Source organism: Spinacia oleracea, chromosome 4 (genome assembly GCF_020520425.1).
Source record: "Spinacia oleracea cultivar Varoflay chromosome 4, BTI_SOV_V1, whole genome shotgun sequence".
NCBI lineage: Eukaryota > Viridiplantae > Streptophyta > Magnoliopsida > Caryophyllales > Amaranthaceae > Spinacia > Spinacia oleracea.
In genome coordinates, this window is record NC_079490.1 from 67061839 (window position 1) to 67074538 (window position 12700).

General features: G+C 33.5%; 1 protein-coding gene across 10 annotated transcripts; it reads left to right on the forward strand.

Moving 5' to 3' along the window:
- Positions 1-6948: 6948 nt before the first annotated feature.
- Positions 6949-10938, forward strand: LOC110796198 (structural maintenance of chromosomes protein 5). 10 transcript variants are annotated; one of them, XR_008933022.1, is made up of 8 exons: positions 6949-7323; positions 7522-7899; positions 7974-8051; positions 8193-8298; positions 8394-8448; positions 8980-9038; positions 9267-9337; positions 10219-10938. XR_008933022.1 is itself a non-coding variant. In XM_056843789.1 (7 exons), the coding sequence occupies exons 2-6, from the start codon at positions 7744-7746 to the stop codon at positions 9017-9019; spliced, it is 390 nt and encodes a 129-aa protein (XP_056699767.1). In that variant the 5' UTR covers positions 6951-7323; positions 7522-7743; the 3' UTR covers positions 9020-9038; positions 10219-10938. The 10 variants fall into 10 exon arrangements, 6 of the variants coding, with proteins under 6 accessions (XP_056699767.1, XP_056699766.1, XP_056699764.1 ...); XR_008933021.1 differs by having other exon boundaries at positions 6951-7323; positions 8980-9080; XM_056843789.1 differs by lacking the exon at positions 9267-9337 and having other exon boundaries at positions 6951-7323; positions 8238-8298.
- The last annotated feature ends 1762 nt before the right edge of the window (positions 10939-12700 follow it).

The following is a 12700-nucleotide window of genomic DNA, read 5'->3' on the forward strand; positions in this document are numbered from 1 at the left end:
TCCATTTTTGATATCCAATGCTAATTCAATATTTCTCTGCAAAAATAATAAATTAAATAAGTTCTTTTTTATGCATTATAATGTTTGTTGAAAAGAAATAGAGAATAGGTGATTACACTGTGGTCTATGCCGAAAAAGAAGCGTGTTGGTTTTTCTTTGTGCTTGACGCGATTTAAAATCAAACACCAACATCCAATAACAGATGAATTGACCATTGTAGATGGGACAGATGGACTCAAAGATAGCATGTCCTCTCTTGTAAGCAAGTGGTCATCGTCGTAAAGCACAAGATGTTCACTGCACAAAAAGTTAAGTTAATAAATTTAAATGTAAACAAAATATATTCAAAAGTAAACAAAATGAAGGAACTTACTCATGCATTTGTCGATTTTGCATGAAACAGTAATCAGCCACTTCTTGTTGTAATTGATACATTTGCTTCATCTTGCTTTTGTTGCTCTTCATGCATTTTGATTTGAATTCAACTTCAACCCCAGCTTCGCCACAGTCCAATGAGCATGTTGTATACAAAAAAAGATCATCCGAACAGTCACCTTCATTATCATCTCCCACATCATTATTATTGGACTTTGTTTCAATCTCTGTTCGAGTCTTTGGTTCCTCATTTGGCTCATCTGTTTCCTCATTTGTTTCCTCATTTGGCTCATTTGTTTCCTCATTTGGCTCATTTGTTTCCTCATTTGGCTTCATATTATTTATCTCAGTCTCATTGTCATTTGTATCATCAATATAATCTTCATGTCTTTCAAACTCCTCCCAAGAATCCATAAACACCTTAGATGCATCGTCAAGACACACGTGCATCCTCACCACCTCATCAAATGCTTCTTGGACTTTTGGATTAGATAAGATCTTTTCAGTTTGAGAGAAAACCGGTGATTCACTTGATTTTATTCCCAAGATTTTTTGTTTCAATGAATCCAGTCGTTCTTTGTGAACCATTGTAAATAACCTAGTATCTCTCTGTAAGAGCATCATCTCTTCTTGAATTTCCTATATTTTGTGCAAAAAAAGTTTATTTCAAAAATTAGAATTTATATGAATATTATTACATATACAGTTGAATTTTATTTGAATTTATATGAATATCATTACAAATAAGTATTTAATTTACTTTAAGAGGTATTTAGCTAACTTTTAGAAAGAATGTATGTTCAAGTGGAAAAGTCATCCACCAAAAAACCATCAACCAAAAAATCAAACATACCAACAAACAAGAAGAAAATTCCAGAAATTTTAAGAGGTTTATTGTGCAAATAATTTAAACAAAAAATTGCAATAAAACAAAAAAAAATCACAAAATAATGCAAGCATAAACAAAATAAACACAGAATAGTGCAAGCATAAATAAATAAACACTGAACAAAGTCAAATTCAAAGCCAGATTCTTTTACTTTTTTTTACTTTTATCATATTTTCTTTTACTTTTTAAAACAAATTGTTTACTTTTATCATGTTTTTATTTACTTACAAACATTACCATGATTACAAGTCTCGTTTCGCAAGAATATCTATTTTTAAGCATTGCCACCTTGCTTATGCATTATGTTTTTTTTTTTGTAAAATCTCTTTAAGTTATCCTAAATTACCTACATGTATACCGGCTAATAAGTCAGGTATCAAACAAGAAAATGGTCAGTCCGGTAAGCTGACTGTAAAAACAGTTAGTTCAAAACACACGAGAATGTTCATATTTTCACAAATTGTTACTGCTAGAAAGAATAAATTGAGTCTGTATTTCAGAGTATAAATTTTAGATTACAGTAAACTCTGACTTTTTTTTACTTTTATCATGTATTCTTTAACTTTTTTACACAAATTATTTACTATTATCATGTTTTTATTTACTTTTTAGAATTAGAACAATATTACAAAAAAAAAACTCAAGTATATGAACTACTTACATCTTCTGCTTTTTCTTGAATCTCCTCATTTGTCATCAATCCTTCCGGGAGGATGTAAGTGATTACCCTCTCCATATGATGAGACTTATCTTCCAAGTATTGAGTAATTCTCTTTTCATCTCTATGAATTTCATGTTGTATTGAAATTCTTGCTCTTGATATCATCGACACTGGATATGTCTCTTTGTCAAGTTCACCTTGACCAAATTTCACAGCAGCCTCTTCATTCACTATGTTCCTTATCCTTTCATTGCTCCAATGTTGAATCAAAGGAAGATCATATGGCTCACAAATCCCTTTGAACTTTAGGCGATGGAAATATGCAATTTGCAACACAATCATGCAACCACTCACTCCCTTGCGATGTGCACTATTGTTTTTGTTCTTCTTTAGTCGATGAACATCATTGCAAAGATTGTCAAGTACGAACTTGCACCAATTTAATCTTGGAATTTGTGCTGCATTATCAAAGCACTTGATTATTTTTGTATCAATTTTCCTATTGGCAACCGGTGCCAAGAATGTAGAAGAGGCATACATCACAAAAAACTTTTTGAAATCATCTCCACCTTGCTTCATTGATTTTATTTTGAACTCCAAATCATTCACATATATGTCAGAGTTGGCTTCCAAATTGAGTTTCTTTTTCCAATCATCGATAATAGCCATCTTTTCTTTGTCAACTCCTCGATGAATAACCATTTCTCCACCATTGACTTTTGGCAATAAGAAAATATCTTGAATATCTTCTTCAGTGAGTGTAAATTCCTTCATCAAATCTATTTTAAGCATCCGACTCCCTTCTTGGAAATGATGAAGAAGCCAAGAAAGAATTTTTGTTTGAATCACAGTCACTTGCATCTTTAGAAGCCCCCCAAATCCAATGTTCTCTATATCCACTTTCTGCTCTTGAGTTAACTCATGTATGAGATCAACAATTGCATTCGGTCTGCAATGTGTGTTTCCGATAACCAGCTCACCATCATAGTCAACATCATCATCAATGTCTATGACTACATGCTTCCCTGACTTAAAGTGTTTAATAGCATGCCCTTCTATCTTCTCCTTTTTTATTTTCTGTCTTTTCATTGGAGACGGTTTTTCTTTCGAATCTTCAGAGTTTGTTTGAATATAATCTTCATCTTCATCATTTCTTTTCTTTTTACCTATACCAAATAAAGGCACGACATAATTAACAATAGTAGATAATTAACTCTGAAAAGTTAATGCAACTATTTTAAAAGTAAATGGAACTTATTTAAAGTAATTCACATCAATAAAATTTCAAGTTTCTCTAAAAGTAGATAAATAGCTAAAAAAAGTAAATGGAAATAATTTGTTGATATCAAACATCTTTCACAGACAACTGTATCAATCATAGCTCACACAATGGTCAATTATCAGGGTTAGGAAGGTTGTACCAGCAACTAAGACAGGAAGTGATTTACCAGCACCATCAAACTATGAAATTCAAAGTAGTAAATCAAAGCAATAGATCATTCATATATTCTTTCTCGTTATATTGATGTGACTTTCCAGATTTCCAGTCAGATAAGGATTGCATTTAAGGAAATGGGTGCATTTTGCAAACGTATTACGACTACACATTTGAAGTTATTTCTGTACCAGCCTTAACCTTGTACTAATGCAAACCTGCTGCATTTGCCACCAACCTGCAAGATCTAATCCTTCCTGTTCCACAGGACCTTCAGCTATTTCTCCTCGTAATTAATCCTAACATGTTGTGACTTTCATTGGCTTAGGCCTAGTACAAATGAATTCACAATTTACTAATCATCTCTCCATACATATACCAACTCCACTGCTTTTTGTTTTTACCAGATATTCTTAGTTTATTTTAGCAACTGTAAACAGATAAATAGACAATCAACCAATATAATTTAAAGTTTCATTTCATGTATAGAGGGAGTATTACCAAACGATGCAAGGATAACTCTATATTCCACAACTTATTCGCACTATACTTTCTATGCAAAAACTTCTCTTCTCAGCTCGCACTCTACATACCAAAGTTTCCATATATTTTAATTTGCTGGTATTAAAATTCCCTCCTAACTTAATACATCCTGTCAAATTAAATGAGAACTTTATGACTCGATCTTTTAACACACAAAACAGATTAACTGCCCAACAAGTAACACAAGTCAACAATGGTAACAGACTACGCTGGCCTGATCAGTAAAACAATCCTTGCGAAACTCGACACCAACCATGCAAAACAAACAACAAGTCATGGAAGCTATGCAGCCATCGTAAACCAATATTAGACTGCACCACCACCTAATCAGCTAATTAAGGTCAACATCCAACAAGTAATGAAACAAACATCATAAAATCAACCTTGCTTTAGGAAAAGAAAGACAATTAGCGCTTAATTATTATTAAGTTTACTTTTGGAGAGATTTAATCAACTTTTAAATAGATATAGTTTACTTTTGCAAATTTATTACCAAACTATAGTAAAAAAGATGAAGAACCACCCCTTAAACTATAGTCAAAAGGGACTGTAAATTCAAAATTCTTCCATATACACTAACCAAAATAGCATACATGATGAAATGTACACTAACCAAACCCTTAAGTCCAAATGTTCCCTAATATCTACAAAACTATTGAAAAGGCAATCATAAAGAAACAGCAACTTAGAATTGCATATTTAAACTGGCACTGCAATGTTTCTAATTCGCAATGCCTGTTGAACCCTTTGCCTTAGTGCTTCTGCTCAGTAATCATAGCCAGCAGCCGCACAATTATTTAATCACTTAAGAAATACAAACTCCTACTGTTTTTCTGCTTAATCACAAAGTCCAAATTTTACTGCCTAAACCTCCCTTCTAAACCAAGTTCTGATTATCACAAACAACAGGAATAAGTATTTTACCTACTATTGACTAAACACTCCAACAACAATTGCAAGACCCAGGTGTTCCTCATTTAAGTATTTAATATACGCCAAAAATGTCTGAAAGGTCAGATTCGGTTGTTTAGATTTCTTTTTTAGTTTTTTTGTTTACTTTGAGCCTATATCAGTTACTTTTTTAAATTTTGACACTAAAAGAGCTTGTAACAATAATATGAAGAGCTCAACAAATTCAACAAACTATTCAGGGCTAAAAATGTAGATAATCTCAATTTTGAAAAGTAAACAAACTATTATTTTAATGGTAAACTTTATATTATCAAAAGTAAACAAAAATTAGGCTACATTACCTTGTTTTGGATTTTTCTCCTTTTTTGTCATTTTTTCCTGTTAAAATAAATAAATACAAAAAATCAAACACAAAAAATTATCTCGAAAAATTTCAAAACAAAAATTTACAAAAAAAATATCAAAAAAAATTCAAAACAAGCAACAAAAGTTCTTAAACTAGTAGGAGAGAGAAAATACCTTAGTAGTTAATTCGCCGGAAAATCGAAGCTCCGGCACTGGAAAATTCAAATTTCAAGCTGCGAATTCTTCAAATCAGTAGGATCGAGCAAAATTCGTAGAAAGTTGAGTACAATTTTGCAGAAATTTGAGGAAATTCGACATTAAAAAAGAAATCAACAAAATTGTAAGAATTATGTAAACATACCTCAAAATTTCAGCAATCCGTTTGAATTCCGATATACTTCCCGTTTTTTCAAGTGATTTTGAAAAAAATCCGTTTGAGTTCAAGTGAGGAGAGAGAAATTGACGTGAGGGAGTGAGGAATAGTGTTCGTTGAAGAGAGAGAAATTGACGTGAATGAGGGAGGAAGTGTGTTGGTTGAAGAGAGAGAAGTTGTCAGTTAGCAAGAGAGAGAAATTGCAGTTCGTCATTAATGCTCGAAATAATCTCAGCCATCCGTTTCATCATCATCCAACGGCTGGGATTGGTTCTCATTATAACCTAGATTCTCATCAGAACCTAGTCCTATATATATATATATATATATATATATAAACAAATCAAATTGGGGCTTTGTGGTGCTCTTGGACCTGGTGGCTAAAGAAGGTCGTGGTAGAAGCAGAGGTGTGTTGGTTGGGGGTTGGGGTGGGGGGGGGGGGGGGAATAAAGGGGTGTCGTTATTGTTGGAGTTGTTCTGCTTGGCGTTGTAAATGGTGTTGACCGTGTAACCATGTTTGATGTTGCCGTAAAAATGTCGAAGATGGTGGTTGCATTTGGTGTTTGAAGATGGTGCTGCTATAAAATTGTTTATTTAAAAAATATATTTTTTAAAATCAAAATATTAATTAAACATTTAGAAAGAAAAAACTAAATAAATAATAACGAATAGTTGCATTACACGTGTATGAGTGACCTGCTGTACCGGGTGAATGACCGATTGGGTGCAATAAAAGTCGATGGGGTACAAAGGTTGAATTATTAGATAATAATCCAAAGGTTGAATTATTAACGAAAAATCGTCAAAAGGTTGGATTATATAATGTAATTTTTCCATTCTCAAAACTTTGACGGTTACGATCTCTAATCTAATCTTATACGAAATATATAAATACCAATGAAAAATAAGATTTCTAATTTATTTTTTGAATGAAAAAAGTTGAGTGCCATGTAGATAATTATTAATGAGGTGACACGTATATATCTATCTATCTATTATTATACTAAAAGAGAGGAAATCAATGTGGTGATGACAAATGTCACTCATTGATTGGCCTCTCTTATAGATATAAAAAAATATTTAAAAAAAAAAACTTGATTCTATGATTATTTTGTTAACATTTACCTAAAAAAAATATATTTTTATTCTCTTTTCCTCGAAATAAAAAAATATTTTATTCTATACATAGGGAATCCATTTTTAAATTATATCCTGTATCTTTTCTATATTTGGTAATAAATATAACCAATATAAGATTATCTTTTTATAAAAAATTAATCTATTATACGAGAACGTAGTATGATTTTTATAAAAATTCAAGAGTCACTACTACAAAAATGGATTAAGGAACCACTAATATAGCACCGCATAAGTTACCTATTAGGTTTCTTATATAAGGAAACCAAATATCTTAGAAATGTGGTTTCTTAGGAAAAATATGAGAAACCTCACACCTTAAATATATGGTTTCTTAGATAATATTATATTTAAGAAAAAATCACAAAGAAACTGAAGATCTTTTAACCAATTTCTTACGCATATATTAGATAAAGTATCATTTTTATTTTTAATTTAATTAAGGTTGGGATTTTTATTTTATATTTTGATTTTGGATTCCCTCATAATCGTTTATCCGCATCCGCAACCGCAACCGCAACCGCAACCGCAAATGAAAGAAAATGAAACCCCTAAATCCCCACTACTATCTCTCCGTTTCCTGAACATTCAGCAACCCTAAATCCTTATTTCACTCTTCGCACTCTTGATAAGATTTTTCTTGAATTTCGCTGGTAAGTTTTCCATATGAATCTCTTTCGTAATATTTTCCATATGAATTTCTCTCAAGATTTTTTTGGAGTATCAATTTCGCTGGTAAGAATACACTTTGTATCGATCTCGATTGAATTTTGCTGATTTCGCTGGTAGTTTTTTTTCCGATTTGAATTGCTGTCAATTTTGTTCTGATCTTAATTTGTTTAGAATAGCAGCAGGTGCATCAAGAATCTGGATGGCAATCAGCTCCAGCAACCTTGTGATGATTGATTGATTCCCCATCACTCAGAGCTGCTTTAAACCAATATGCTGAGAGACTGGACCTGAAAGAATACTCAAAATTGATAGAGCTTTCCCACATATATCCACTAGCTCTAGATTTCAGTGCTGTTCTTATATATATATATATATATATATATATATATATATTTAATCGAATGGAAATCGTTTGTTCTGAAGTTACATACATTTGTTTCCTTTGCCTTCAGATGCCTGGTACAGTTGAGGAACTTGAGGCTAATTTGGAGCAAGCTAGTTCCATCCTCCTACTCAATCAAAATGTTGTGGCAGAATATGAAATGCGACAAAGAAAGGTAATGCCTTTTCGCATTACATTGAACATCCATCTGATTGCACTTATGTTAATTTGTGCTCTTATGCATTGAAGATTGAAGCCCTGGCAAGAACACTTGAAGAAGAAGAACATGGATTAAGGACTCTTTTGGCTGAAATAGATGCCTTGAAGGTGCGATTCTCTTGTACTGGAATCGAGAAATTAATTGGGACTTTTTGGTCCATGCTGTTGGACCTTGGAAGCTTACTCTCCACAAAATTTCAGCCATTTTATTATTGTTCAATGTTCACTCTTACAACCATATTATTTTAGCTTCAGGCTAGCTGGCTTCCAACATTGCAGAATCTTGTTTCTCAGATCAATGGAACATTTGGTCATAATTTCCAGGAGATGGCTATTGCTAGAGAAGTATTATTAGGTATCATTGTGATATGTTGAAATGAAAACACTTACTGATAGAGAATATAGTTGAGTCTAGGTTGATACTCTGACATGTCTTTTATGTATTGTTAGATGAGCACGACATGGACTTTGGTGCATACGGTATTGTTATAAAAGTAAAGTTCAGGTAACTACTTTTGCTCAAATTTCGGTTTGTTGGAAGTTAAATTTGGGTAATATGAGAAATCAACCTATGAGAAATTTCATTTTGGATTTCTTTTAATTTTTCAATTTGAATGGTTGTCATGTTTCTCTTCCAGCTGATCCAAATTTTTCTTTCATGAATTTCCAGCAAGTGATTGTTGGTGCTGATAAAAGGAACCCCACATTAGTAAATCATGATCCCCTTGGTGTTTTAAAAAAAAAAATTGGTATCTAACATAAAAGTAGAGCTTCACAGTAGCACTCCTTTTTCCTTTGAGTTTATTTATGCATTATTATGAATTGGGTGTTTCTTTATACCTTTTGACCTCTCTGTCCGCTCTTCCTTAGGGATCTTGCTAATGGTAATGTTGTTAGTTTCTAGCAACAGAGATGAAGTTGATCAAGAGATTATTCAGTTGTCCTCATGTCTATTCATATCATTACTTTCATAAGACTAAGGGAAGAAATATCATGATCAATTTCTGTTTGCTGAGTAGGTGCTTTCTCTTTCTAGGGGCTGTGAGCAGTCACTACAAGAGAAGCTCTTAAAGTAGATCAAGGAATCTCGATCAGGTGAGTTTAAAGAAGCAAATACAACAATGCAACAAGCTCGTGGTGAGTATTAGTTAGTGTTAGGCCATTAGGGGTTAGAGGTTTAATGTTCTTTTTTCTTGCTTTTACTTGCTGTGGATGATATAATTTATGGAGTACATCGGGATATAGACATGACTTTAATATTATTAACATATTAGTTATTTCTCTCTGTTCTGATATTTGAAATTCATCTGGCTAATGATGCAGATACTTGTGGTTTTTCTACATTTGTCTGTGTATATATCTAAATGAATCGTTTGACTAGTTAGCTCCCTAAGGTAATTCTGTACAGCTTCCAAAATTCGTTGTATCAAACACGAAATTTATTTTTTTGGTTCTATGTGGGGGTAGTCATTTTGATGTACACTTTATCCTCTCGTAACCAATAGTCACGTATAGTACAATAGAATCAATGTAAAGTTGAAGTGAAGTATTTGGCACCCTCAGATTGTGTTCTGAAGTTTGTAAATTAACAAATACGAGTAGTAATTTTGAAGTACAGTATAATCCTAAACTTTTCGTGAAATAGTGTGGCTTTATTATAATACGATTTCCTAATATGAACATTTTCTTTTAAAAATCTCGTTAAGAAAAGCATTTAGCAATATTCGTATTAATGCTACTCTATTGTCCGAGTTGTGATTCAGACTGTTTTTTTCTCAAATGGCTTCTGATTTGTGGATCGAGCAGTCAAGTTTCCTTCACCACTTGAACTGGCTGGTAGTTTGATGGTTGAAATATGACACAGATTGAAAAATGCAGGTTTGACCTGTTTAAGTCATAGGGTGTAAGAATGCCTGTACTTTTCTGTTTAGATGGTGTTGTGTCTTTTCATTTTAGATAAATCTGGTGATTGTCGGAAGTCTCCAGCCAGCTTGAAAACTTAAGTATTTAGTGTGATCGTTGATGGTTTCAGTAGTTTAATTTTCACCTTCTTTTAGGCATCATTTGATTGAAGTATCAATGGGTGATCTATTCTCTTTTTTGGTTTATTTGTGAGTGTATGAACATATCAGCTATGTTGTCATTAGTTTGTTGTCATTAGAAACAATCGAGAAATAAATACACTTAAGGTCAATACTTAATTTTATCCAATATTTTTTTTCTTACAAAAGTTTACAACCTAATTGTCATTTTGTATACTGCCAATATTTTGCAGGCAAAGCCTAATCCTATTCCTAATCAACTGCCTGACTCTGGTTTGTACAAGAGAGCTACCAAGAAGGCTAGGCCTAATTTTGTTCAACTGTTTGAATGTGATTCACACAAGAGGGCCAACGAGAAGGGTGAATCCTGCTCATGTATTCCGAAGTTTCCAACACTTGAAGAAATGTGTGGCAGCGAAAATTCTGGTGAACAACAATCCTCCTCCAGCTCTAGTGAAAAAAGAACAAGTATAGGATCTGGTACACTACAACTTGCAGCTTTAATTAGGAAAATAATTGACATACACTAGTATTTTAACATAAGATAAGTGCATAAGTCTTACTTCCTAAGGATTTTTAGGAACTAAAAGAGTTTCCTAACGACTAAAACATCTTTTCCATCATCAGCATTTGTCAATTAATCATTTGATCCAGGCTATAGAGTATTTCCAACAAGACAGCTTGAGAGTTGATATGTGGCTAAGGTTGTCACAGAACGAACAAGTTTAATATGTTTAAGAATTTTTCCCTGAGGGGTCGTTTATTCCGGGGTCAATCCGCCAAACTTGCGAGTGATGCCTGTCTGATGTGTCTGCTGATTGTGCTGATGTTGGAGAGCCTTTGGAACAATGAAGCTTATTGGGGAGATATTGTGATGTTTGGGATGGGTGTTAATTATGTAATAAACAATAATGTGGTTCTATATTAGTAGTTCTTGTTTTATTGGTTTTTAATTTGTGAGAAACACCGTAAGCTCTTGCATAACAGTTTTGCGGTTTTGCCTAATGTTGCAAGTTATCAATGATCAGATCGATGAAGATGAAGAAAATAATCTACTAATAATGTGGTCCAATAATATATTATTTGCCAATAATTTATTGGTTGTAGAATCCATTTAAAATTTAATAAAAACAAAATTTAAAAAATCAAAGTAACCAGATATTTAATAATTCTGATTTCTTAGATTGCCCAGAGGAGTATCAAAGTAACCGTGGATGCTTAAAATATAGTCTCTTAACAAAATCAAAGGAACCGCACTTTATAATGGAGTGGTTTCCTAGTACAGTCAAAGAAACCGCATATTTCATCAATTTGGTCCTTTATTCTTTGTATTTAAATTCACAGCAATGGATCTAAGAAACCAGTTATCTGTCAAAATCGGTTTCTTAGATATACCAGAGAAACCAAGCAAAAGCTCCGGTCTCTTATGCTAAGAGACCTACTACTTAGGCACCATATAAAGTGAGGTTTATTTGCCTTGTTTCGCTCGGTTTCTTAGGCTATTTTTGTAGTAGTGAGTAGTCTACTTATTTGTATTGCGTACTTATGTAAGTCGAACACAAATAAATTAAAAAATCAATCAAGTATGAATAAGAGTGTATAAAAAATTACATAGTACTCCCTCCGTATTTATTTAAGAGATACACTTGGTTGGGCACGTGTATTAAGAAAAAGAATTAAATGAAATAAAGTAATAAAACAAGTGAGGTTGGGTAGATATTTTAATAAGTAAAATAAGTGGTGACTGTTGTGGGAGTTTTTCCTTTGGATGATGACGAGCAGGTATCAGGTTCCACGTAGTGTCGAGTCCAGTCCACGTCGGCGGCGTACCTACAAAACAAGAATATTCCCGAAGGAATATTCCCTCCGATGCTTAAGTAAGACACGAGTTTTTAGGAAGATGTAATTAATGAACAGAAAGCATTAAAGGTAAGTAGTAGAATGTTTCTCTATCTAGAATTGTGTGTCAATTTCTTGGGAATTGAGTATATTTATAGTTTCCCCCTTTTGGGGGAAAACCCTAGGGTTATCTCATATGATTGGTTTGTTTATCAGATAATGACATGTGTCACCATCATAACATTCCCTATGGACCATGGGCCTCAAAGGTTATTGGCATAACTAGGCCAGTCATACATCAGCACATTGCAACTCCTAAATGGCAGCCAAATAGGCGGCTGACCAATCAGGAGGTGCCACGTGTCCTGCGACAATTGAGCCACGTAGGCGGGGTATTTTTACCCACATCATTTGCCCCTCAAGAAGGGTAGTAGCGTAAAATGGCTCGCGTACTGCCAGTTCTTGATCATCGATTTCTCAATCTGGTTCTTTGAACCGCAGCGAGTGCGCCACGTGGTGACCCTTCCCATTCTATCCCTCTATATATACGAGGGAGGTAAAATTTTTCGATTTTTACTTTTCTGAAATTCACCTCCTTGCTTTCTAGAGAGAAGTTTCAGAGACTTTTGACGCATTCTTCAAATCGGCTGATTTCGCAGGACGAAGACGGTCTATACGAGCTCTTCGTCTACTCTCGGGGACGCCTGCTTTTGACGCCATTATCTCCGACATTTTTAAGGTAACTGCCTAATCATTTCGTCTTCATTTTTTTGTGTTAAATTTTTGAACTACTTTCGTTGTCCGTCTATTGTGGTACCGTCCATTATTTTGGTCGGTGCTTTTTAAGGTTCTTGAGTCGTTAAGGCTGGGACTTCT